At 39.7% G+C, this 26,982-nt stretch overlaps 2 protein-coding genes across 6 annotated transcripts in view; one reads left to right on the forward strand and one right to left on the reverse strand.

Moving 5' to 3' along the window:
* The window catches only part of USP8 (ubiquitin specific peptidase 8), a 28,880-nt gene extending 26,759 nt beyond the window's left edge, over positions 1-2,121 (reverse strand). For 2 of the 3 annotated variants that reach the window (XM_063314475.1, XM_063314472.1), the window contains exon 1: positions 1,985-2,121. The gene's annotated coding sequence lies outside the window, so the exon portion shown is untranslated. Of the gene's footprint in view, positions 1-1,791; positions 1,914-1,984 lie in introns of those variants that run through there. The other variant, XM_063314474.1, reaches the window with a different exon arrangement.
* Positions 1,543-23,238, forward strand: GABPB1 (GA binding protein transcription factor subunit beta 1). Of its 3 annotated transcripts, none has more exons than XM_063314480.1 (9): positions 1,543-1,561; positions 9,155-9,262; positions 11,056-11,223; positions 12,274-12,468; positions 12,832-12,943; positions 13,436-13,549; positions 15,714-15,899; positions 16,672-16,787; positions 20,259-23,238. In XM_063314480.1, the coding sequence occupies exons 2-9, from the start codon at positions 9,155-9,157 to the stop codon at positions 20,409-20,411; spliced, it is 1,152 nt and encodes a 383-aa protein (XP_063170550.1). In that variant the 5' UTR covers positions 1,543-1,561; the 3' UTR covers positions 20,412-23,238. The 3 variants fall into 3 exon arrangements, with proteins under 3 accessions (XP_063170550.1, XP_063170552.1, XP_063170551.1); XM_063314482.1 differs by lacking the exon at positions 1,543-1,561 and adding an exon at positions 1,819-1,940; XM_063314481.1 differs by lacking the exon at positions 1,543-1,561 and adding an exon at positions 1,911-2,016.
* Positions 23,239-26,982: the final 3,744 nt, after the last annotated feature.

Raw genomic sequence — 26,982 nt, forward strand, 5'->3', positions numbered from 1 at the left:
CACAGTCTCCCAGTTCATGGGGGATATCCTTTTCTCCTCAGAATGTCACCTTCACATATATGGACATTCTGAAAAGGCTTCCAGTCTGAAACCTTGTATTGACACAACAGCATGCTAAACCTGCCTGTAATATTTTGTTTATTTATAATGTATTGATATATAATATAAACATATTCTATTGCTGTACAACCGAAACCTAACAATAAATCTAGCATTATTTCTACTAAGACAAGTCTCTACAACAGAAGACACTTTAACACAAACAACATATTTAACCACAACAACTTGTGCTGATAGAAGTACTGCAAGTTTTCAGACCTCACAGCATCTATTGCCAAGTAGGAATGACGGATTGCAAATAGAAATGTAGGTAGGAGAGGAATAAAGGATTGGAACAGGGATATGATAAAAACAACTTACACGGGAATGAGATGCAAAAGTAAATACAAGGCTCACTTCTACCACTTAAATACAGCAAAACAAAGTGGATAAACAATGAAATAAGTTTTGCCTTAAAAATGCAAGACATTTACATATGCAGACATCTCTTAGCCTGGAATGACGATAATAGCTGAGATAGCCTATCCCATTTGTCCGAAATTGGCTTACAGCCTGCAACGATTTCCATACAGATTAAAGATTGTGAGAATTATAGCCCATTGCAAATAAAGGTTCCAGCTTGGTGTTGTGGTGAAGGTGCTGGCCTGGAAACCAGGAGGCTTTGGGGTCTAGGCCACCCTTAGGCCTTAAAGCCAGCGGGGTGACTTTGGGACAGGACCTCTCTCAGCCCAACCCACCTCACAGGGTTGTCCCACCTCACAGGGTTGTTGTGGTGGGGAAAACAGGCAGGAACATTAGGCATGTTCGCTGCCTTGAGTTGCATATAAAAAAAGGCAGGATAAAAATCTAATAGTAATGATAATACCAGGCTGATTGTTAGGTTTAAGTGACACGGCTACCCACCACAGGCCTCCAGGAGACTGGAGACCTTTCTACATGCACTCTCTTAGCTCCCACCTCTCCCTTTTGGCACAATCAAGATACATTAAGCTCATGGGCTGGCTTCCTAGGTCCACAAGCCCCAGACTGCAGCCCAAAGTGGTTGACAGACACAAGGGAGGACGAAGAGCTCCCGCAACCAGGACTTCATCAGGTTTTCTGCAGTCTGTGGAAATTTCAAATGTCAAGAGTAGGCAAGGCTAATTTGGACGGGAGTGTGTGTGCGTGTGCGTGCAGGGACTTTAAGGGGTGTTGCAAGATTTAAACCCTGCACTTCACCCCGTCACCCCCCACTGGGCCCTAAAAGGGACGGCGGGGGTCGCACCAAGTCCACACTTTCGGGCACTCCCGCTGCAACAGAGGCGCGAACCCTGCCAGCAATTTCGGACTTCAGGAGCCTCGCGCGCGCCCCGCAACGCGCAGGCGCACCGACCCCGCTTCACTGCTCCCCTCCCCCTTTCGAGCGGGAAAAAAAAAGCGTCGGCAGAACATGGCGGCTCCCTCTTTCGCCTCGGCTCTCCCCCTCTTCCCCGGATCTGCGCCTGCGCAGTGCGACTCTCAGGTAGCCGTATCCCTCCGCCGAATCTTCCTTTCCCCCCCACCCCCGTTTTTCTTTTGTCAGCGCCCGTTTGGGCGACCCAATAATCCCCGCGACCCAATGAGGGGAGCAGCGCCCCTCAGGTCGGGGTGCTCCGAGACGACTGCGGCGCACAAGTCGCGCCGCCCCAGCGCCGTCTCAGTCCCCCCGCGCTCCTCCTCCCCCGCGGGCCTCTCCTTCCTTCCTTGCCTCACCGCCCGCGAGCGCGGCCGCCCGTGTCCCTCCGCCGAGCGCGAGCCGGGGACTCTTTCGCGGGGCTTTTGGGCGCCTATGAGAAGCGGCGGCGGGCTGCGGCGGCCCTGCTCGTCGTTCGGTCGGGCGGCGGCCGGGCGCTGGCGACACGGTAAGGGGAGGCCTCCTTCCTTTCTTCCTTTTCCTCCCCCTCACCTCCGATGGCCGGGCCGGCCAAGCTTTTCCAGGTCAGTCTGCGCCTTTTTTGTAGAGGGGCCCTTGTTACCGGATGTGGAAGTTGATCTCTTCTTCGCTGGTAAAAAATAATTCCACTTCCCCCGGAACCCGGCGCTTACCGCGGCTCCCTCCGCTCCTTCCAGCGCCCAACCCAGCCAGGATTTCCTGTCGGGGAAAAGCGGGGACGGGAGAGGCCTTCCGGGGATCCGGCGCTCGGGGGCCTCCGCTTGGGGAAGGAGCGGCGGGGCCGCCGCGGGAGGGGGAAAGGCCGCCCGCCCGACGGGGAGGAGGCGGGGGGGTTGGGAGGGGGCGCGCGCGGGGGGCTGGCGACCCCCTTCCTGGTCTCCAGGCGTTCACACGTGCCCTCCGACGCGGGTCGTGTCTGTCCCCTCCCCCTCCCGGAGCATGCGCTGCCTGCCTCAAGCTCGCCAACCCTGCGCTCCCGGGCAGCCTGGCTTGGGACGCCCTTTTTCCCTCCTCCGGTTACGGGGTTGATCGCCTCCCGAAAGAGCCACTCGGCCGTGCGCTCGCATGTGGGAGCTTTTTTCTTGCATAACAAAAAAACAGAAGTTGCGTGGGGGGGGTTAAGTCAGGGGTTTTAGGCCGTGGGGAGGTGTACAAGGAAGCGGGTGGGGAAGAGCGCAGGGAAAACGGGGGATCCACCTCCGTGGCTGGGATGGGGCTGCTCCCTTTGCCAGGAATAACCCAGCCTCTGCAGGAAGCGGGTCCCCCGCTGTGGGATTGGCAGCATCTTGAAGACACCTTGATTGTACCTGCTCCCTGTTCATCCTTTGGGGGAGAGCAGGGGGGCAAAATGGGAAGTGCTGCTCCCAAGCATGGTTGGTGTGAGCTGCAGTGAGGGGTAACCTCTGGCCTCTTTGGAGTTCTCTTCACACTCCTCCCATTCCAGGAAGCCCATGGAAGTGATTCCCACCAGACGTGCTCTGGGTGCCATGACTCCATACACAGAATCCTTCCTTTCTTTCCCCTCTGTCACCCATCTCTGTAGCTCATGGATTTCTATCCATGATCTCTTCACTGTAATTAAGAGATCATTCTCTCTTCTTTCCGAAGGGGATTCACCTAACTGAATTAAGCCCTGGTTTGTTGAGCTGTGGTTTAGGGATCACAGAGGCTAGGTTCACATATGGTGCTGAGCTAAGCACACTGCCTTTTTGTTTAGCATGGTGAGCGATCACAGCTGCTGAAGGTAATTTAAGTGGGCAGAAAGTCTGACCTATCTTATTTGGAACCGTAATAACACTTAATGGTAAATGCGCCCTTGTGGCGTGCTTATGAAATAGAACGTCAGTCCCCTTTCTATCATGTATTCAGAACAGAAGTCCTCTTTCATAATGTTCACTTTTTGAGTAATTTCTGGAGTCCCTAAATTTATATATGATACTCAGGGTTTAGAATAGTGCAAATCCCATTTTAGTGTATTATTATTACTGCATGCAATTGGTTTATTTTGGTTTGGATATATAGCTCAGGTCTTTGATAAGTTTCTTGAACAGTAATGTTGAGACATTCTCTGTAGCCTCACTGTTTTTAACAAAGCTATTCCTCTGATAAAAATTTGAGGCTAGTTTTTCAACCATCAGCTAATTGAATTTAAGAGACATTTTTATTTTTGTGTATAGAAGTTGGCTTTTTGAATTGTGTCTACGCGTACGTATAATTACCTTTCTTCAGACTTTTTTTCCTAATTCATACAATTCGCTCAAAGATGATCTCATCTATTCACTTTAAAGAGGCTGTTAAAATACTGAAATTCAGCACATGTTTATTCAAAGTAAACCCAATTGAAATCAGTGGAGTTGGCTCCTCAATATGAATGCAGTTAAATTCTGTTAAAACCAGTAGCATTAACAAGAAAACAAGCAAACAGCTCTTCATTGATTACATTACTGTGTAAATACGTTAATATTACTAAGAGTAAAATTTGAAAAAAAATGATGAAATTTTTTTTCCATAAGGTTACCAATTTCAAGGTGACATATTCATGTCCATCCCTATAGAGCAGCCTTTCTCAACTTTTGGCCCTGGAGGAATCCTTGAAATATTTTTTCAGGCCTCGGGAACCCCTGCACATTCAGGCTCAAATATAGGCCAGAAGTTACAAAAGTATTATACTAGTTTCATGTGTAGGCCTGTCTATATGCATTAACAGTGTTCTTAAACTAAAAATAAAGAATGACACTTACCTCTTTAATGTGAAGGTGCCCAAATTTGAAATAATTTTTTTAATAAATCATGATCTCCCTGGGAACCTCTAGTGACTTCTTGCAGAGCCCTAGGGTTCCATAGAACCCTGGTTGAGAAACCCTGATGTAGAGTGTGTATTTATGTCATATTAAAGTGTCATTCTCCCTGCTCCCTCCACCCCCATTAAGTATGCCACTGTGCTGTGTTTGGCAAGTGCCCTTGGTTTCCCTTCCCTGATCTGGCCAGTACTCCTCCAGCTGGTTAACAGGAAGATGCTTTTAAGATGGTAGTTAGCTGGCATCCTGCTCCTTCCTCATTCTTCCTTTTCTGCATTTGCTACTGTGCTGCTATGCAAAACCATCCCTTACAGTAGGCAGAAAATAGGAAGAGCAGCAGTAAGGCACCACTTCATTTCAAGAGGTGCAGGGTAACCATGGGAGACAGGAGAAGGGGTGAGTACCAACCAAAGGAAAACTTCCTGCCCTGCAGCTCCAGAGGAAATGCTGCAGAATTGCAGCTTTTTTTTCCTTTTCTTTCCTGAAACAGGAGCTGAGCCAATTGATTTCAGAAATGAATTGGCCCAGCATGTGAAGTCTGCCAGAACGCCCAAGGTGTCAAGGAGTAATGCAGACATCAGTGGAGGGTATACTTACAGAATCTACAGTACTTTGCATTTTATTGAACTCCCTGATCCAACAAGAGGACTTAGGGCAAATGATAGACATTTACAATACAGTGAAGTATGTAGCCCTTTCACATAAAAATCAATCTTTTTTAGCACTATAATTTGAATGCCTCCAGACAAAAAGCAGAGGGTGTTACATAATGTTATATTAATAACGTAACATAGTGATGGGGGTGGGAGTGGGAATATTTGTTGCATTTCTGAAATTGTTTAAGGGGAAGAAATCCATCCGTGTCTATTCAAATATTCAAGATATATTTATTTATATTTTAAATTTTGTCACAGTGAGCAGCTCTATATATAGCAATAAACCCAGTTCTCCCTTTTATATATTCCTGCACTAGGTGAGCCCTGGAGTTGCATTGCTCCCCACTTTCTCTGGCACATCAGAAGAAGAATATAATGTCAGTTGATGTTTCAAAGCAACTAATAAATAGCTTAATAATTAGGGCTAAAAATTATCTTGACAAATCCATAGTCAATATTGACTTTATTCCCACATAACACTTCATTTTAAAATGATGGATTTTTGAGCAAGTCATAATTCATGCACGTTAGTGAATTAGTGTGAAGTCTACAGCCAATAATTAAGTTAATTTCAAATAATAGTTGATTATGAATCTTGATTTGGAAGAAACAGCCAATTTGGTTAAATAAAAGACCAAAGATCTTTCTTATGGCCCCCAAGGAGGAAAGTAGAGCTTGTGAACTTAAGATAGTAAGTAGTTCATTGTCGGCTCAGTACCTACAGTTCTTAAAGTTATTAACTTAAATTTAAGATGCACTATTTAGTTTTCTGTTGTGACATAAAGAAACTAAATTGTGCACCTACTCTATACTGATTTCTGACATGTGCCAAGCACAATATCAGGAATGAATGGTTCCCGTGATTTCCAGCAGTAAGTGCCATCTTACAAGATATTGAAATACAGGTAGTCCTCATTTAGCGACTGCCTTGTACAGTGACCACAGTTCGACGGTGATAGGAAAGTAACTTTGCAATCAGTCCTCACATTTACAAACTTCGCAGGTCTGTAAAGCAAAGGAAAGCTGAAGTAAGATCATAAGCACACTCGTGTTTCACTTAGCGACCCTTTCGCTTAACAACTTGAATTGCTGGTCCGAATTGTGGTTGCTAAATGAGGACTACCTGTATGTAGCCATTATGCAAAAGCTTAAAAATATGTGACTGAGATGGCATTTAAACAACTCTATAAATTGATTAAAGGAGAAGTATAATTTTTAAAAAGTGCTGGGATCCAGAGTTTTAATCAAATTCATATTGAATACATCTACTTTTCTATTAGGTTTATTTTGACAGAATTCCCAATCTACTCTGGAGATTATTTCCTTGTATGTGTGTTTAGGATCCAGTGTAATTCTATGTCAGGAAAATAAGTTATTTAAGAACATGTTCATATTCTGCCACATACAGAACAGAAAATACAAAATTCATCAATTTCTACATACTTTATAGTGCTTTCCTGTCCCCTAGTGGATAAGGCTATGATGGGGGCCAGCTAGCGTGGTATTTTTGCCAGCTAAATAGTATTTTTGCCATTTGATGGGGAATACTAGTTAAAGGTTCCATTTCCATTCATGTTCTTGCCAGATTCTCTAGACACCTGAAAAGGCTACAAAATAAAACAAGTTAATAAACAAGTTATATAAATACATTCTAAATCAGGCAATTATCATGGGAAAAAAAATATTTACAGTTGGTTGCTATGGTGTTAATACTGCATTGCTGTAACATAATTTGGCAAAGTAATTCTCCACTAGATGGCCCCCCAAAATGTTACTTTTGATAGCCTTCAAGAAAGCCTAATTTTAATAAATAAGAAATTAGCTATTAGTCACTTTAGGAAGAGGAACTAGGGCCAAAGTGGATTTTGAAGCATGCAAAATATTTTAGTTTTTGCTTGTTCTCTGGAGTTTGGCACTCTTGGAGTAGGGGGAAGAATATTTAAGTAGCTCTAAAGTGTCGGACACGACTAAACGGGAACCTTTACCTAATAAACATTTCGGAATTTCAATATGTAAATGAGTACGCCAGTACCCACAAGTTTTTACAATTGGTACTTGAGTTACCAGAAACCAGTCCAAACAAAAACACCTTAGATTCTTGAAAGCTGTTAAGGGGGATATGCAAAGGAATGACATTCCATAATCTTTCACCAGTTTTTAGGAATATTGTAGTATGTTTCAAGATATCAGAACAGATTTTTTTTGCAGCAAGCGATTGCAGTAGGATCAGGGAGGGTGGTAGAGATTCTGAAACTTCACATGTGTATGGCCTATGCCGTTCAAACATTTTTACAATATTCCCCATTGTTAAGTTTTGCTCCATTCTAAATTTCCAGACTCATTATAATCTAGCCATGAATTTACAGGATGAAGCACAGTGGTCACAGGATTTGAACTAGAGCAGAAGGCCTTTGAAGGCAAAGGAATATGTGGAAAGTGCTCCTACTAACAGCAACAATCACAGTATTCAGGAGCATTCTAGAGATGTGAATCTGACACTTGGAGTTTCTAAATCTTTATGCCACTGAAAGTATCATTCAAAGCTTTACTGTAACTCAGTACACCGTAAGCTTTGAGAGTTTGGAGCTGTCTGAAAAGAAAAAATGAGATCTGAGTATTGCCGGTGAGCTAAGGTGGTTGTAGGTGTTTAGTGGAATCTACTAGCATGTTATGAATGATGTAGGGCAGTTTTCTGTGTTAAGTGTACAGTCTAAGTAATTTAGACTTGGGAATGCAAAAGTTTTGAATACATACTATTGTGTGCTTGCACAGCACTTATGCAGCTGAAGCCTATGCTGAACTATGTGAGTTCAGCGGGGCTTAATCCTAAACCCTTAGTCCTAAATTTGCTTTACCTTGGCATCCTAATGAGTAAGCTAGTTTTTCATTTTCTCCATTGATTTTTGTAAATGGTATTTGTTGCTCATAATTTTACACATGGAAAGCTCAAGTTACGTGATTTTACTCACAGGACGTCAGTCATTGGCTGGGTAGATGGCAACTGAACTTTCCATTAGTCATGCAGAAATTTTGCCCTGTCTTCATATCTAAGCTGATCTGGGGGTGACAAGAACAGAAAGAAAGCCATGCAAATACAGACTGTTAACTCAAACTGATCAAATCTATTTTATAATAACCACATATAAGGAAGAGTTATTTGTAGTACATAACTTTGTATAACATTTAAGATACATTTCTGAAAATAAAGATATTTAATTAATTAAATAGCCAGTTTGGTGTTGTGGTTAAGGCACCAGGCTAGAAATTGGGAGACCATGAGTTCTAGTCCCGCCTTAGGCACAAAGCCGGCTGGGTGAGCTTGGGCCAGTCCCCCTCTCTCAGCCTTAGGAAGGAGGCAATGGCAAACCACTTCTGAAAAACCTTGCCAAGAAAACTGCAGGGACTTGTCCAAACAGGACTCAGCACTGAGTCAAAGGCGCGCGCGCGCACACACACACACACACACACACACTACTATACGCATAGACATTCTAAAACAGTGAACAAAAATAGCAACCATTCTCCCTTACTGCAAAGCATTCCAGTAATGAAGGGACTGTAGTGATTAAGGTGCTGGTCTTCAATAGTGTTGTGTTGATGGACCACAAAACTCCTGTCTACTTGCCTGTCTCCTACCAAGAGGTGTTCTAGGATTGTTCAGACATTTGATCACTGTTTTGCCCTGTTAGGACATAGTCTATTGGGGAAGAAGTTGTTATATAATCACCTCTCTGAGTTGTTTGTAGTGGTGAAGGTGTTGAACTAGGAGTGGGCCAAGGTTCAGCCTCACCCTCAACCATGGAACCTTGTTGGGTGGATAGAGAAATTGGAGGAAGGAGTGCATGTGTTTCCTTGAGCTTTTAGAAGAAAATTGGGTTATAAATCTGAGAAATAAACATAATTTTAATTGAATAGAAGTAATTCAGCATTGTACTGGTCATCATAATAAATTGTTAGGTCAATATAAATCAGGGAGTCTGCATGAAAAAGTTTAAAGCAAGCAAAACTAGTACCTGTTCTGGTCTCAGATTGCTGGCACACTTTGGCTACAGTATGTTTTGTTTCATGTAGAAAATGTATTTATTAAATTCTAGTGTACCTCTTTTTTTTTTTAGCTGCTGCAGAAAACTAAATTTTGCTGTGGGAAGAATGTAGTATTCACTTCTTTCACAACTTACCTACATTCAACAGACCTAATTATTAATTACTAACCTAAAATATTTTTCTAGATGTCCCTGGTAGATTTGGGAAAGAAGCTTTTAGAAGCTGCTCGAGCGGGACAAGATGATGAAGTTCGCATTTTGATGGCCAATGGAGCACCTTTTACTACAGATTGGGTAAAAACACCTTTAAAAAAATGAAATTGCATGTTTGGTGGTTTGTGTTTGCACTGTTTATTTTGTGGAGCTTTCCATATTGCTATCAAGAAAGCTACATGCGTGTTTGCATATTGTCCTTAGGAGGCAGGTGTGATTCAAGGGAATTTTCATCTTTTTTTCTTGAGAAAATTGTATAAATTTGGATGTTTAATAATAGTTGTGAGGTACAGTGTATGATTTGTGAGGTGAACAGGTCCCGATCAATCTGGACTTCTTAGATTTTGTGGAATTGACCACTTGTTTTAAGTTTATCATTGTAGGCTATAATTTAAAATATGAAATTCTGATTCTGATTTGTGCCCTTCATTACTATTTGTCTGTATAGTTTGTGTGTGTATATAGTTTGAATCTTTAATGACTTGATAACATTTTTGGAATTGGTTTGCCATTTCCTTCTTGCTAGGGCTGAGGGAGAGTGTCGGATTAAAGCCACCTGGCTGGTTTCGTGCCTAAAGTAGGACTAGAGCTCACGGTTTCCTGGTTTCTAACCTCCTTTCTTTAAACCACTGCATCAAACTGGCTCTCCTTTATAGTATATTAATGTAAAATTTTCTGATACAGAATTTTTTTGAAAGCTCTAGATGTGTATTATCCTGTTACTGTTTTTACAACATAACTTTAAAGTAAATTAGTTTGTTATTTGTTGTATTGCAGATGAGAATGGGTACAGGCTTGCCAAAGTGCATGGCTCTTTCATTCAGAGATCAGGCTCTTAGCCAGCAGGCTGCACCATCTCCCTGCAACTCATTTCATATCTGCATAACATGACCATGGAGATATAAAATACAGCCTGAGTCTTATGTCAAATGTTAGTTTAAGTGCCTCTTGCTTTCATTAATTGTTCATCCAGACTAACCTGATGCCCAATAAGTTTATTCACTGTTGAAATATTGACGACATTCCACTTCTCAGTTGATCGTTTTTTTAAAGATAGGCATGCACTGTATGGGTGGAAATCACTGGTCATTGGCTGTGATCACAAGAAGCCAGATTTACTGCTCATGAACAAAGTTGCTGAAATGCATTACCCAACTGCTCTCATTCAGTTTTTGCTAAGAAAAAGCTTAGTATTACATAGGAACTCCTGGCATATTGCTTCCAAACTTCAAACCTTGGCTTCAGACTGGGACGTCAGAACCTTTTTCGGGATAACTGGACATAACTACTCAACTTTTTCTGCCTATATTTCCTGTTTTGTGGAATCAAACTGAGTAGAAGGAAAACCAAAAAGGATAACGTAGGACGCAGCAGCTCACAATTATTTTTCAAAATGTTGGCTTTTGGCTTTGGTGAGCAAGGAAAAATTCCTGGGCTGGAATGTAAGATCACTACCACGGCTGTAAGATTTTGGCCATCAGATCGTGATGATTGTACTGCTTGCCTGATGACTGCAACACTATGTTTAATTAAAAGAAAATGCAACTTTCCTTTAAATCAGGTTATTCATGAACGTTGAGATTGGGCTAAAACTTTATTATGAGGAAGAGTTAGCGATTCCTTTCTAACTTATGATGAAAGGAAAGATTATAGGAAAGGATTGGAGGATTATGTAGAGGAAAGATTAGTGACTTCAAAGCCAAAAGTTAGGAAAATAATAAAGTTAAAAGCAGCCCAATACAGCAGAATTTCCATAAGATTGTTTTTTTAAAAAAAGAATGGTATTCAAAAATAAATGTGGCATTTTTAGTGTTGTTAAATAAGAGAATAATTATGTGCAAATATTCTATCCTATTTCACATCTCATGTTGAAGCTGGGAACATCTCCACTTCATCTAGCGGCACAATATGGGCACTATTCAACCACGGAAGTGTTATTACGAGCAGGTGTAAGTCGGGATGCTAGGACCAAAGTGGATAGAACACCACTTCATATGGCAGCTTCAGAAGGCCATGCAACCATAGTGGAAGTTTTGCTTAAGGTAAAAAAAGGTCTCCATTTATCATTAACTGTACCAGAGTTGAAATAGGACATAGTTGCTAATGGACTGAAGACTTTTTCCTCCATTATCAATGGCATCTAAAGGAATTTCTCAGAACATTGCCTGGCACCAAAGAGCCACATGAGAGGGGTTTTTTTTTAATGCCCACTGAGTCTTTTTTGGCCCTCCTTCAGACCTTCTCTAGAAATGAAGGATGTGACGCTGTGCAGTAGGAGAATCAGTGGCACCGTCTTATGCATGCACAAAGTGGTTTCTGTTTGTGAGTAGGCCAGTTGAAATCAGACCATAGGAACAACATGCTCATTTAAGTCATATATGGCATGTTAAAACATCTTTACATATTTAAATCGTTACATTTAAAAGCAATGATCAACAATTTGTTCATTGAAATTTGGCAGTATGCTCAAATAATTTGTCCATAATGGGAAAAAAGCAAGCATAAAGAATATTATCTGTCAAAGCAGTCTAAGAAAGGACAGCTTAATTTCCCTAAGTTATGGTTTTACAGCTGTGCTTTTTAACCAAAACAATTTTTCATGAAACTGCCAACTGATATTCTTGTTTCAAGACCTTCCTTCTATTTCTCTGTCTAAAAATACTATAGCAACAATCCTTTAAACAAATTACTTGGAATGAAAATTATAGACTTTCCTTTATCAGACTAATAGCACATGACTTCTTATCGACAATATTTTTGTATGAAGATGATTAGTTTTGAAGGGAAAAAAAATAACTGTAGCCGTGCTGAGAGGCACAAGAGCCATTGGACACTAGATTTTATCTTCTGCTGTTTATTTTATAAGATTAGCTATTTTGAAAATGTGTCTGCCCAACAGTAAAGGATATAGCATTAATCATGTACAGTATATTAACTGGGGGGTGGGGAGAAACGACAGCATGAACAGTTTAAAAGGCAGGACACAAATTTAAGAATAAATATTCAAAATAATGCTGACTCTAAAATTAACTTTGACTGCATCTTTCCATTTTGAAAGAAATTTAATTGAGTGTGGGGGATTTGTTTTGTAGCATGGTGCTGATGTAAATGCAAAGGACATGCTGAAAATGACTGCTCTGCATTGGGCCACAGAACACAATCATCAAGAAGTAGTGGAACTCTTAATAAAGTATGGAGCAGATGTCCATACACAAAGCAAATTTTGCAAGACAGCATTAGACATTGCCATAGACAATGGATATGAAGACTTGGCAGAAATTCTACAGGTAACTCAAAACTCACTCCTGTAAGGCTTTTCTAGGACCTTGTAGCTCTAGGCAGTTGCCTCATATATCAGTGACTCCCTGGCCCTCTGTCATTCTTCCTTTATCGTACTCTGTTCCCTCTTTCCCTACGCCTTGAAACTGATGCATTTATTCTGAACAGTATCTGCCAGATTTTTTTCCATGTTGAATATATCTTGATGAATAACAAAATACTGCATGAGCTGTAGGTTATCTGAAGCTGTTGATGATTATTCTGTCTGAGATTAGCTATCTGTCTAATTTCTGCTATGAACTATATCTGTTGTAATATAATTCATTTCCCTCAAAAAAATGTTTTTAAAAACACTTATTTTTTGGTCATAGATTGCAATGCAGAACCAAATCAACACAAATCCAGAAAGCCCTGATACCGTGACGATTCATGCAGCAACGCCACAGTTCATCATTGGACCTGGTGGTGTTGTGAATCTAACAGGTGGAGTATTCTCTGCAATTCACATTAAATGCAGCAGATATTCACCCGCACGGGGGATTGTAAATTGCTTGTTTACTCTATTTGTGAATAAGATTGTGCCAAAATTGCATCAAGATCTCACTTCTTTTGCTGCTGCTGTCATCTCCTGAATCTCTCATTCTTCATATAGACTCAAACTGCACTGGATGATTTTGCCACTGTCTAAAGTTTGGTTGTGGGCCCACAGTTTGATATCAAAACCTTTTCCCTATTTTTTTTTATTTTTGCAGAATTCTTCTGATGCCACTCCATTTATTTTGGTTCAGACTACTTTTGCCTCATGAAGAGAAATAAATCTGTGCTTGCTACTGAACTGAATGGGGTCTGTTTGATCAAGAGTTTTAAGGATTATATCAGTCTGATTTTGGAGGAAAAATGATTTCTTTTCAAATGTAATATGCAAGTAGATTTATGCGACTTTCTTACGTGATTTTATGGATTGTGTATTTGCAGATGACAGCGGAGTGTCTGCTGTCCAGTTTGGTAATTCCTCAACATCCGTTCTGGCAACTTTGGCTGCCTTAGCAGAAGCTTCAGCTCCACTGTCCAACTCATCAGAAACGCCAGGTGAAGAAAAATAACATTGTTCCAAAAATACAAATATGGATTCACATAAAAAAAAATCACATTTGGTTTACAGTTCAGTTTTCAGCATTGATGTAATGCCATATTTCATTGCAAATTAGATTTTTACGCTTGGCATTTTTTTCTCCCCTGGCATGCTTATACTGAAAAACAGACTTAAAAGGGTCACATCTCTTTATCCCAGGAAGAAAGAGAACAAAATTAAATGAAAAAAAAATTTTTTTTCCTTTCCATGAAGAATATTAGTGGGTTATCAGTCAACTTCCTTTTAAGACAAATAAGCGCTGATGCTGCTGTGACTTCGGAATTCCTCAAGCAGGGTTGCCTTCTTCTGCAGTCTAATCTGTAGAGGGGGATCAGACTTCTACGCAGAGCAAGAATGCCAATTGCCTTGGCTTGGGTCCATAGTTGCTACTAAGAAATATATCAACAATTGACCATATTCTCTTTCACTGGAAGCTTTGGGAGGAGGCCAAAGCACTGGCAGTAAATATTTAGTACCTAATTACTTTTTTTAAAAAGAGGAGGCTTAGAAAGATGAGAAAAACAAGTGCATATATCGAATGATTGGCTAGAATGGAAACAGTCCGTAGGAGTCAAAGGAACCGATACTTCAGCAGAGCCTGCTATGTTTCCTGTATGTCCCTTTGTTGCATCCTGATGCAGAAGCTGCTGCCAGGTGACAATTGAAGGAGAAGGCAGACAGAGCTAATGAAACGATCCTGCAAACACATAATTCTCTCTAGTAATTATGGTGCTACTGGGAATACTTCTCTGTGGATCATTTACTATTCAGATTTTGATAGAAATCTGAAGGGACTAGTTGATTCTGTTGGTCATGTTAATTCAAAGAAGTAATAGTGATCTCAAAGGTACTGGGAACAAGCCATGGCAAGCACATTTATATATATAAAAAAATTCCCTTCTCACCCCTATGGGTGGTGTGTGTCTTCCTCAACCTCAGGTCCTCTACCAGAGGCCTGGGAGTTTGAGAGTTCTGCGCAGGATCTCAGCTGTTCTTAGCACTGCACTCTTCTGGACAGAGAGCTCTGATGTTGCTCCTGGGATCTGTTGGAACCCCTCTCCCAGCTTGGTAGTCACAGCCCCAAGTGCCCCTACCACCACTGGGACCACTTTGGCCTTCACTTTCCACATCCCCTCTAGTTCCTCCTTCAGGCCCTTGTACTCCAGGTTCTCTTGTATTCCATGACATAACCTTGTTTTTCATACAATCCTGAGGGATTTCACCATTATTCTTTCAATAATGGCAGAAATACACAGAAAGCAAGAATTGCAGACCTTGATTGAGTAATAACATCACTGTAAAAAAGGAAGCAATCATAGCAAAGATGAAAGCTTCCAAGTTTTATCTGATGACTGACATTTCTGGCCTAAATAGTACACCATAGCTTTTGAGAGAAAGCTTTTTTATTGTCCATCTGATTGTTAATAAATTTCAAAGGCTTGCTTTTAAGATAATACTGCATACACATAGATGTAGCTCTTGAACTGATGTTGGTAATGAAAAGAAGAAACAAAGATGAACTCAACGAATTAGAATATAAATTCCCAGGGACCAGGAAAAAAATTAATAATGAGCGTTAACATGGTATCTGAAGGTCAAATAACATCAGTTGCTCTTCTGTTAACTCTTACGAATTTGTGCAACTTGTATTTTGTTTGTGAGGAAGTTGCTGGATTTGAAGGAACTTAATTTCTGGAAATTCTAGGTACACCATTTTCTCTATTACTGTTTGGGCTACTTAGGCAAAGTAGTAAACTCCAGTATCCACAGAAGTACAAAATAATTTAGCAGAGGAAACGGGGGGAGGAGATTCCCCCCAAAACCCAGTGGGAATGGGCATGCTTAGTTGCAGAGAAGATGGACTGACTTTGTGTGTGATATTGCTGGTGGGGGAGGAAAATGGAATGGAATGGAGTCTCTTAGAAGAGAGATTTCAGCTGGCTCCAATGGAATAACAAACAGGAGCAGTCCATACTGCCACATTTTCATGAGGTCCCACCTCTAATTTTTAAAAGCAAGCTTTTGATCAACCTTGATTGCTTTTATATATATCAGGGGACTCTGGGTGGTTTACAATATAATAATATAATTTATTTGTGTGTGTGTGTGTTTGTTTGAAAGTTGTGGCAACAGAAGAAGTTGTGACTGCCGAATCTGTGGATGGTGCAATTCAGCAAGTAGTTAGTTCCGGAGGTCAGCAGGTTATTACCATAGTAACTGATGGGATTCAGCTTGGAAATCTTCATTCCATTCCCACCAGTGGAATGGGTCAACCCATTATAGTGACCATGCCAGATGGGCAGCAAGGTAAGTAGAAAACCAGAAATAGAACTTTAAGGCCTTTTTCTGAAAACTATATTAGTTAGTTAGTTAGTCCCTGTCCATCTCCTCCCATCGGGAGACTCTGGGTGGTGTACAATATAATAATCGATTAAAACAGCAAACATACAATAAGAATACAATATATAAATATAACATTACTCTTAATAAATATAAAAATAATAAGAATAAGAATAAAGTTGTTATATTGAAGTTGTTGGTTAATATTCATGAAAGCTCTTTACAGAAAACAGATAGTAAAGAACAGGATTGGGATGGAACGTAAAGCACTGTGGAGGACAATCAGCAAACATCTTAGACTCAGTTTCCAGAATAGGGGAAAAGAGCTCCACAATCACATTTTTGCCCATGGAATCGTGACATAACAAAACTAGTTATAAGGACTATGCACACCTTAAAAATTATTCTAAAGAATTGCTTCAGGACTTCCTGAAGCATAACCCTCTCTGCTATTCATTGAAGTAGCCACATCTTTTAATGGCTTCTACATGAGCCTGAAAAAAGATGTGGTTGTTTAAATGAACTGACTTATTAAAACTTGTTGTTGTTAATGCAACTCTTAAAAATGGTGAAGGATGCTGGGAGTTGTCTTTAGCAAGAGAGTTAGGTTAGATGACAAATCTCTTCCAACTCTCATATTCAATAAACATCTGTAATTACCTATCACAATCTATCCCAGCATCCAGATGCAACCACTGTAACTTGTATAGTTTTTGATACAAACTTATTTCAATTCAAGTACTTACAGTACCAGCCACAGACATTGCAGAGGAAACAGTAATCAGCGAAGAGCCTCCAATCAAGAGACCATGTATTGAGATAGTTGAAAATCGGGTGGAATCGGCAGAAATAGAAGTAAGGAATCTGTTAGCTGACATGTTTTATTCTGATTTTCTAGACTGAATGTTTCTTGTTGTCTTGCTTTATAATTGTGTTTTTTGTACTTGAAGAAAATAAGGAATTTATTACTGTATCTTACTTTTTTTAAGATACTGTACTTGGTTTAAGTGTGTCCAGTGAAATATGGCTCATCATACGCCATTTAATTGATAGAAGTATAATCTCAAAGTTCTGCAGTAAGAATTATCTGTTTTATTTTGGATAAAATTATCATGTGCTTTGTTAGATCTGAAGTAAAATATTTTTAATTCACTTTATTTAATTATGACACTTATTTTCCTTTTCGTCTTGGTCAAATCTATCCCACAGCTGTGATGGAAACATTACATGAATGTATTTTCAGACTTTTGTATCACACTTACTGATTTGTACCTTATACTCAGTCTGTAAAGACTACATTATCCTCATTCAGTAATTAAGTTCAGGTAGTGTCGTTATTCCATTATTTCTCCTCTTAAAAGTGTTTTCAGATAAAACACCTAAATTCTTCTGAGAGAAAAGCTGTGGCTCTTTTTTTTTAATGTATAGGGCATGTGTTAATGAACAAACTGAAAATTTTCTTTTTATTATGACAGTATCAGTCTGCGTTTTTCACATTTTTCACAGCAACGTTAGAATTAGGTGGATATTTTATAAATAGTTATCCGTTTACATTTCTTCCAAAATATCTGTGAAGTACTGTTAGATTCCAAGGCGGGAGGAGGGCAGGGGGCAGGGCTACTTCTCTGGACTATGGCAGTGTCATTGGGATGACATCTACCTTAGAAGTCCTGTTCCTTCTTGTTTCCTGACCTTGATCACATAGATACATGGGTGATGTCAGCTCTTTGAGGTAATCCAGACAAGAAGCACCAATTATGAATATAAACACTACCTTTATTGTAAGGTTGCAGTATCAGAATCTTGCAAGTCTGAAAGCACTTGCAAGTACTGAAAATTTGAGAGTGTCCTTTCTGAGACGCTTTCTCCACTCCCACCCCTCCTTTGGGCTCAGATTTGATTTATCAGGCCATTGTCTAGGCTGCGGCTCTTCCTCTTGTCTCCCTGTCGGGCCCAACCCAAGAACTTCAGAGAATCAATCCAGCCAAACTTAGTTCTTTATTTGCTCACATCATACAGACAGAATCTTGCCAGACTGAAGCTACTCTACCTAACCTAAGGGGAAATAACCTGGGAGGCTCTAGGGTGGGGCTATCCTGAACCTCTTTTTTTTGCCACCATCACTCTCCGGACTGTGTGTCCGCTTATCTCCTTGGAATCTGCTCCCTCCTTCCTGAGAACCAGTGGCAGCACTGAAATCCACAACACTCCCAAGGTCATTCCCACAGACCATTACAAGTGCTTTAGGTATATTTTAATGTTCCTGTATGAGAGTTATGATCTACCACATTGTACATAGTACTTTCCAGAGAAAGGTCAGCAAGGGAGTAAATCCCTGCACTGAAGGTTTGCAGTCTTTAAGTTTAGGAGGGGAGAAGCAAGGAATGGTTGTGAACTATGATTGATTGATTGATTGATAGATAGATAGATAGATAGATAGATAGATAGATAGGCAGGCTTTGCTTCAGTGAGGAATAAGGATTTAAGCCAAAACCTGTCAGAGATTGTGGGCTTGGATGGATTTAAACAGTGAGAAGAGGTGGCGCACTCTGTTGGACCATGGTAAGTTGTTGGAAAATTGGATGATTTTGAAGGAATCAAAGTGTAGTATGAGCAGGACTTACTAAGTTCCGAAAAGTTTTATCATTGTGTTAGTGCACAGTTCAACTGGGATGATTTGAAAATCAATAGGTACAGAAGAATTGGAATAAGGGGGCTAAAAAAGAGAGCCTTGTCAAGGGCTGTAACAAGATATTTAGGTAGATGGAAATCCTGTTAAACTCAGGCTTGGAACAGTAAGGCTTGGTATTGTGCATTAAGAGAAAGTAAAGAGAAGAGGAAGGGAGAGGTTGAATTTTTTCCTCCCCATTTCATTGCAGTGAAGCAGTAGACAATGGCTTTTATTTTAGTACTGTGTGGTGATTACAATGGAAGAACTGACATTCATTGACTAGTGAAAGCGTGGAGGTTAAAAGAAAGCTTTTGCTGTGTAAAGGTCAGAACAAAGTGATTTCTGAGGTAATTATTTTCACAAAATAGGTATGCTGCTTTTTGCATCGGTTGTGTTTACTCTAAAATGTTTTGGAAGAGGGAAAAAAACCACTCTTGCTTTGAACTCAAGCCGTTTTTCTTTTTTTTAACCACAAAGTTGTTGTTTCATCAAATAAAAATAAGGACACTAGTTGATGATTTTGCATTTTTAAAAAAATCAACAAAGTTCCAGCAGCATCCTTTGAAAATATAGTGTGTAGTCAGCAGTGATAAATTCTATCAGTAGGTCTCTCTTCTCTCAGAAGTTTTACTGATAATATATCATGTTTCAAGAAGCAGAATGTGTATACATTATTCAAGTTTCCTTATTAGGCTTGAAATTTAACGTTTACCTTTCTCTCCATTTCTCAATGGTTTTCGCCAATTTAGTGGTAGGTGCCACATTTTTTCAGATTGTGCAAAAAGACTACCAGCGCTAATATGAATCTTATAATATGTATGACACCTACAAGTACCACTGATTACATAAAATCAGTTGGTAGACTGATGAATTCTCATTGGTAGACGGTTTTCAATTCTGTAGGTTTGGCTAACACTAAGCTACTCACCGCCCACCTCAAACAGGGAGGAGTCTACAATGAACCGCACAAGATGTGAGAGTTAGAAGAGAATCTACCCTTTCAACTCATGCATTTGGCTTGATTGGGAGCTGCTAACCTTATTTTCCTAGTTTGGATGTAGTGAGACTGTACCTGCCGGAAGATTTCTTGCTGTGTATATTTGTTTATCGGAAGAAAGATACAGTAAAGAAGTTGAATACTTGGACATAAAATCTATTCAACTAGTGTGTGTATGTATACACCCACATCTTTATTTAACTGAAACACAGGGAAAAAAAGCAAAACAAGGGTTTCTCATATACATATATAGGCACAGAAAACCTTACAACAGAGCTTCAATAAAGTATAACCATATTTCTTTGTAGTTGTCCAAATATTATCTACATTTCAAAGTCAAAATAATATATGTAATTATTTCTTCCAAGAATATAACAACCTAAGGACATCTTAAAATGTTTTAATGAGGCATTAGACAAACAGTATATGATTTTTGAATGCAGAAACTATGTTTTTATATGGAACATTAAGTTTCAAACTTCGTTTCTAAGTAACGGCTCCAAGAGCCTCTGGTTTGCTCTGTTCCAAGTTCTTTCACTTTATTTCTCCAACTATTGAGGGGGGAAAAGTTTTTTTTTAAAAATTATAATCCGATAATCCACTTTTAGATGGTACACATTAACAAGATGGTTGTTTTGTTTGTTTTTAATTTTAATAGGAAAGAGAGACGTTACAAAAACAGCTGGATGAGGCCAATCGAGAAGCACAGAAGTATCGCCAGCAGCTTCTGAAGAAAGAGCAAGAGGCAGAAGCGTATAGGCAGAAATTGGAGGCAATGACCCGCCTCCAGACTAACAAAGAAGCTGTTTGAATGGATGAAGCGAGCATTCTATTATACAGGTTAAGAAAACTGCAGTACAATCTGGGTCTGCCTAACAAATAGGTGCAGAACTGAGATTCTTTGTCAAAGAAGATGCTACTGGACTTAAGCCATGAGCTCTGGTGATTTTCTTGTATCATAAAAAAAAAAAAAAAACTCAGAATTTAGACATTTTGTGCAAAAATATTTAAAAAAGAAATACTGTAAATAGTTTTTTTTTTTTACAGTTCCAAAATTAGTTGTTTAATCTTTTTGGAAGGGATCCACAAACCTGCAATGCCAATGTTTTTGTGACTTTTTGATTTTACTACAAATCTGCTAAGATACAGAACAGTTTTAAGGGTGATAACTTGATTTAAACTGCGCTGTGTAAATGAATTATGTGACAGAACCAATCTTGAAAGCTACAAATTAGATCTCTGACTAAATTCATTTCCTGGTTATTATCCTTTGTACAGCTTTAAGGAGTTGGCCAGGGCCTCTGAACAATGCCCCCTTTTTTAGGAAAAAAAAGTGTAATTTTTTATATTTAATTCCTGATATATTCAAGTAGATTGACATGTATATGAAGCTGATATTTTTAAAAATTTTCAGTTTGTACATATGCTGCATGTTTTTTTATAATTTCTATATACATCTTACATAAATATTTTTCAGGAAAGAGGATGGAAAATTATGAGAAAAAAAATATTTAACCTTTAGGTCATAGGGGGTAGGGGATGGGGGAAGAAGCCGGTGAGTAACTGTGGGTCGATTGTTTTCTTTTATATTGGGAGTTACATTTCTTAGAGGAATGTAACTTGGGAGAAGAAAAAGAAAACAAAAACCAATATTTATGTAATATATTAATTATATGAAAATATTCCCGTTAGTGCAGCCAATCATATTTCCAGGGTGACTAACCAAGCTGGGCTGGGATAATTCTGCAGCTGAAGATTAAGTTTCGAGAGTGTCTCCCCAAAGCTCTTGAGCTTAACCTCTCCCCTGCTATGCTACCACCTGCTGGACAGGATGTTAACATTCACATTACAGCACCCAAAAAAAAAACAAAACCCACGCAAATGCAAGAAGCTGTAAGGGTAATAGCCTGATATTTGAAATTAGGGTGGAGGCTGTCCTTCAAGAAATCTATAGGTAAACAGCACACAAGTGTCCATCACTCACAATACCTTTAATCTGATGACCAACAGCAGGCGCAGATGAGCGGAGCTCCTAAAACAGTTCACAGCGCATGCCCAGCAAAGGTTTTATCATGTGCTACAGATTGTTAAAGGGGGTAGAAGGAAGTGACTTGAAGACATAGGTCTGAAAATGGCGTCTCACGGCACCTCTCCAAGGGAACATCCCTCAAGAGTGAAGGTGGCAGCATCTTGCTGACATTGGAGAGATGAATTTAGGCAGCAAGCTTTTTAAGTGACTCCTCACACGGTCCTCCTTTTCAGGATCGTGGCTGTTGTATGCCAATAATATAAAATGTAAGAAGGTTCGGCACAATTGCTGGGATCCTCTCTTTTACAATGTTCCCCACTCCGGCCACAAAGTAAACAGGAGTAACCAAAACGTCTGAACTTGCATGCGGTTTATATAGGAGCCACATAAGTGACATTCGCGTGCTCTTGCATTCCTGTTCTTCTACCACACCTGTGATCTTAGATCTTTCTTCCAGTGAAGCTTACAGAGGAAAAGTTCCTTGTTCATATTTGTGCCCATCATCTCAATCTAACAGTACAACTAATAGACATATGCATACATTTTCATTGTTTTATCTGCACAACAAACCAAAATTAAGATTGCCCTAATCATGACTGACCTCTAGGGGCAGATTTGTGCACAGTTCGGCTGTCACCTTCTGTTATTTCTGGCAGCTCTGATTACGTTTTGATGGTGTGGTTTTCAGGGATATAGTTCTTAGCATTTCCAGCATATTGTGGTTTAAATCAGTCTTCCTCAATTTAGTGTCTCTCTCCTCCCACCCCACCCAGGTTTATTGGTATTTAGTGTCTGCATTTGCTAACAAGTACAATCAGTGGTCATACCTACTGGGGACTATGTGGGGTTGAAATATATTAATTTGTGAAAGACTGATTTAGGTCTGTAAAGTATTGTGATATTATACCAATAAATAGGGCAACCCTAAATGCTCTTACAGATGAAAAGGTCACAGTTAAAAGAAATAAGGGTGTTTTAGGATCAGGGCCCTAAACTTTAGCATGTCTTCAAAAAATAGGTAAGTAAGCACTTAGTCTCCTGCTGGACTTAAGGCAAGAACAAATGTGATGCGACCTGTTAAAAGCCTCACAGCTCAGGCATGCTCTGCAGATGCAGAAGAATGAAAGGTAGGTAGAACTGTAGATGGGATTTGAATACAAGGAGAAAAGAAATGGGTTTTCCCTTACCTTGTCCCTGTGCTAGCTTTCTACTTGCACTCAGGCATATACAAGGGAATACTTATAAAAATGTTATTTCCTCACTGGTCAGTCACAGTTGATACAGCTGGGTCTATCTTGCCTTGCTGCAAACGTTGACCTGCACAGAGCCCAGAGCGTTCAGACATTTGTGGCTTTCAGACATTCACAGACCATGCTGCCTTAAAGATTACCAAGTGCTACAACGCTTTACACTTTGTTCAAACTACTGTGCAGCTCCTTTATTTCCAAGTATACCTTGTATTTGATTTGTGCTTTGCTGTGTTTTATCTTTCAGTGCTTTTATGAAACGTATAACTTTATAAACCATCTAGATTACCTATACAAAAGAATTGCCCTTAAAACTGTCTTTGGCCTACCTTTTCTATTTACAATTAAATATCTTTTCCACAGATGCAGGGTTGATTCACTTATTTTGTAAAAAAAATGTTATCACCTTGGTGATTTCTTTTATAGCATGGATTTTTATAAAAGGAATTTGTGAGATTGCTAGATGGCCTCTTGAATGTTTAAGAACTGCAATAGAAAGATGTAGAGAAATACATGGGCTGGGAGATAGCTGCGTTTGCATCATCATTAGAAGTTTCGAAAGTCATTGCATCTAGAGAGTCCCTTGGCTTGGCCAGAAGGTACATGAGCTCAGCTGAAATACGCACTGCCACAAACTTCAATATTTGCCTAGTCTACAGTTGGAGATTTCCACTCTAATTGTCAAAGCACAAAATGATTCTTCCACTAAGTCATTACAATTTGCTATTTTATAATAGCATTATTTTAAACTAAAAAATCAGTTGCTGAATTTGGCATGGAGTTGAGAAAATGTGAAAAGCTTGGGAATGGATTGAAAAGGCCCATGTTCCAGTCCCCCACAACCTAGTCAATCCAAATCTTTGGATTTCAACAGAAGGTTTTGTTGATTCTAACAATAGTTTAGTGGTTGCACATTTTGCCATTCCAAGTCCATCACTTAAATGTGTGAACAATAGCCATTATAAGAATGCACAAAATGAAAGATGTGCATATGAAATCATTAGAACTTAAAGTAATTTGGTGTTGCCATCAACAGTATCGCTCACAGGAAAGATCTTGAAACCGTTGATCATCTTGATGCTGTGTCACGTACAACTGTTGAAGCGGCCAAAATTTGAGGAGATAAGGCCCCAGAAAAAGGAAGTGTTACCATATTTAGCAACAGGGTACCAGTACAATTGATTTATTACTTATATATTACTCCATTTCTGAAGACACTTGACCAGGTTATGAGTAACAACAAAAGACAATGCACAGCTGAAATACTGCTTTCCAGTCCTCACAAAGGAACCTTTTGAAGGAAAAATAGTACTTTAAGTGTTCAGTAGGAAATTCTCATAATCTCCAGCTGAAAATTGGAACATGAGTGATCCTCCAGATGTTGCTAAACTATAATTTTCAATCTCCCTCACTGGCCATGGCTGCTGGAAGCTGTAGTTCAGCAAAACTTTGCTACATTTCAGGAAGAGCTCAAGATGGCAGATGTCCTACAGTGCTGGATAACAAGGTTCATTGCTTGAGGCTGTTGATTTAAGACAGTTAAACCTGATATGGGAAGCTGAACATCTCTCGTGATGAATCACCTTTCTCAACAGAAAAATAATCACAGATCTCTTCCAGAGATGTAAGAAACAAAAGATATTCCCCCCCTCCTGAGCTGTGAATGTATGTCTATAATAGTCCGGCTATGGTAAAATACAATTTTCCAAATACAAGCCTGAAGTTTCATAAGTTATTTATAGTGCTTGATGGATTTCACATTTGACTAACATATTTCAAGAAAGCAGAAACATCGGCTAAGTTAAGTAGCGTGATGAAAGTCAAATACTTGCCCAAGGATAACCAAAATCCATCTTCTCTCCTGAAAATGGTTTTCTCCTATGAAAATGTCATCTGTTTTTCTATCCTTCTTGGGGTGCATTGCAATTTAAGATTTCTTTTGGTGGTATTTGCTACCACCCATCTCTCCATCACTCAGCAGCTTTCTGGATACCTGGGCTTCCTGTTCTGAACAAAATCCATGGGAGGAACAACCGGATCGCTTTGCTTGCAGTATAATAGAAGCCGCACGACTCCTGTAAAACCACGTTTTTCCTCTCCTTTGTCAGAAGATGTTCAAAACCTTTGATACCAAATTGAAGTAGTGGGGTTGAAAAGAAGTCAGATATGTTTAGTTTGGCATACATAGCAACTAAGCCTACACCCTTTTCTCGCTGCAGCTGTGGAAAGCTCATTAGGTTTAAATAGCGGGTCTATGTGGCTGAAAGAGAACCTCCCTTTGCATTTCTAGCCTTCTACTAAAATAAGGCTAAGCCGCATAAGCATTACAAAAAGCCACAATTTCGACAAATAGGTGGGGGAGTCAGAACAAGTTTAACCAGCCTGCCAACCCATTAGGTATGGTTTTGGAATGTCCATATCTGTTAACTCAAGAGTAGCTTATTATTTGTGAGGTCAGCTTTTGAGGTTCATACACCTTACCCAATCAAAGCTTGATCTGCCCAACCAATTATGTCCTCCAAGTTCAGCATTACAACCATTTCTGAGACAGACAGAAAATACATCAAATGCATCAGAAACGAGAGGTCTGGTTCGGTGATGATTTAGACCAACAAATACCTATTCTGAAGACAGGTTGAGCCACTTGTGACACATGGTGCTTTTCCCAAGGTTTTGACGACATGGCTTTTCTTAGCACTTAACCAACATACTATTTCTATTCATTCAGTTGCCTATGAGTAAATATTCTTCTACCTTGGCTTGCTGCTGAGTCCAAGTGGAAGGTAACTATAACAAAGTAGTCATTTGCATCAAATCATATTTGCTCACTGTGCCATTTGAACTTCTCTCCGTCCTTTGTTTCCTGTCTGAATACAATTTGAGTGTATTTGCTCACCTCTTCAATTAGTGTGCCATTTTAGTGTGAGGTAAGATAAATAGTAAATCTGTGATGTATGGCTTTCATCTAAAATATTTTTGAAAGAGCAAAGAGGAAGCAAGTTTATAACATTTTCCTTACCCTTCTGTTCTCAAGATCACCATATCATCACAAGATCACCATCACCATCACATGATATGATTCACTGCCTAAGTGGCTTATCGGATCTCACTTGCTGGGTATCTAGAGAAAACAGAAGTTTGCAATGATAGATACATGTGCTATCTCTTTCTCTGTCTCTGTCTCTCTGTGTCAAGAACTTTCTTGCCTCTATTTGAACACTTTCTTATACCAGAGTGCATGTATCTGTGTTCACAAGACTTGCTCAGACACCAGAGAACATACAATGAATGTATGTGCTGCCAACTTACCCTCTATTATATGTGAGCTCAAGGCTTAGCTTCTTACCTACGCCTAAAGAAGCTCATTATTTTTCATTTGCAGATGTCAGAATAGAAATCTACAACACACCTTGGTGTCTAATTCCTATGGACATAAATCCAAAATGGTGAGCACTCTAGATCTGGATAACTAGTTAGTCAGAAGGGTAGTGCTTGGGCTCAAGACTTCTGTCTCAGGCTGAGTTGACACCTCAAGCTAAGTCATTGCTTGACTGAGATTATTGAATTGGTTGGCTTCAGACAACACATTGAGAAAAAACCAAATAAGCACATCATGATTGTGTGAAGCAGTGTGTAACTATACATATTGAATAGCCTAAAAATAAATAAATATGCAAAATCCATTCCATTGGAGGAAATAAAAGATTCCCTTTCCTTTCCCAGAATGTAGTTTTTAGTGTGTAATGTTACACACTAAAATCTTTGTATGCATTTAGTACAAGACCACAAGTCTGTGCATTAGCTAACATTGTCTAGGTGGACAGTATCTACTTTCAGAAACTTAATTAGGCTCTTTCACTGCATTTAGCTAATGCAGCAATTTGCTTCTGTTGGAAAAAGGATGTTTTATTATAAGAATCTAGATTCTTTCAAAATCTGCCTTGTTTGTCACCAGAAATCTGAGTCTGCCTAATGTGAAAGAAGGAAGCGAAAATCTCTCAGAATAATGCCAGGAATTTAAGTTGCAAGTTGCAGTATCTTACTCATGTTCATAAGTAAGATTCTTGTGGGAATGAATTTCATAAGCTTCGTTTATGGAATTCACC

Source organism: Candoia aspera, chromosome 13 (assembly GCF_035149785.1).
Source record: "Candoia aspera isolate rCanAsp1 chromosome 13, rCanAsp1.hap2, whole genome shotgun sequence".
Taxonomy (NCBI): domain Eukaryota; kingdom Metazoa; phylum Chordata; class Lepidosauria; order Squamata; family Boidae; genus Candoia; species Candoia aspera.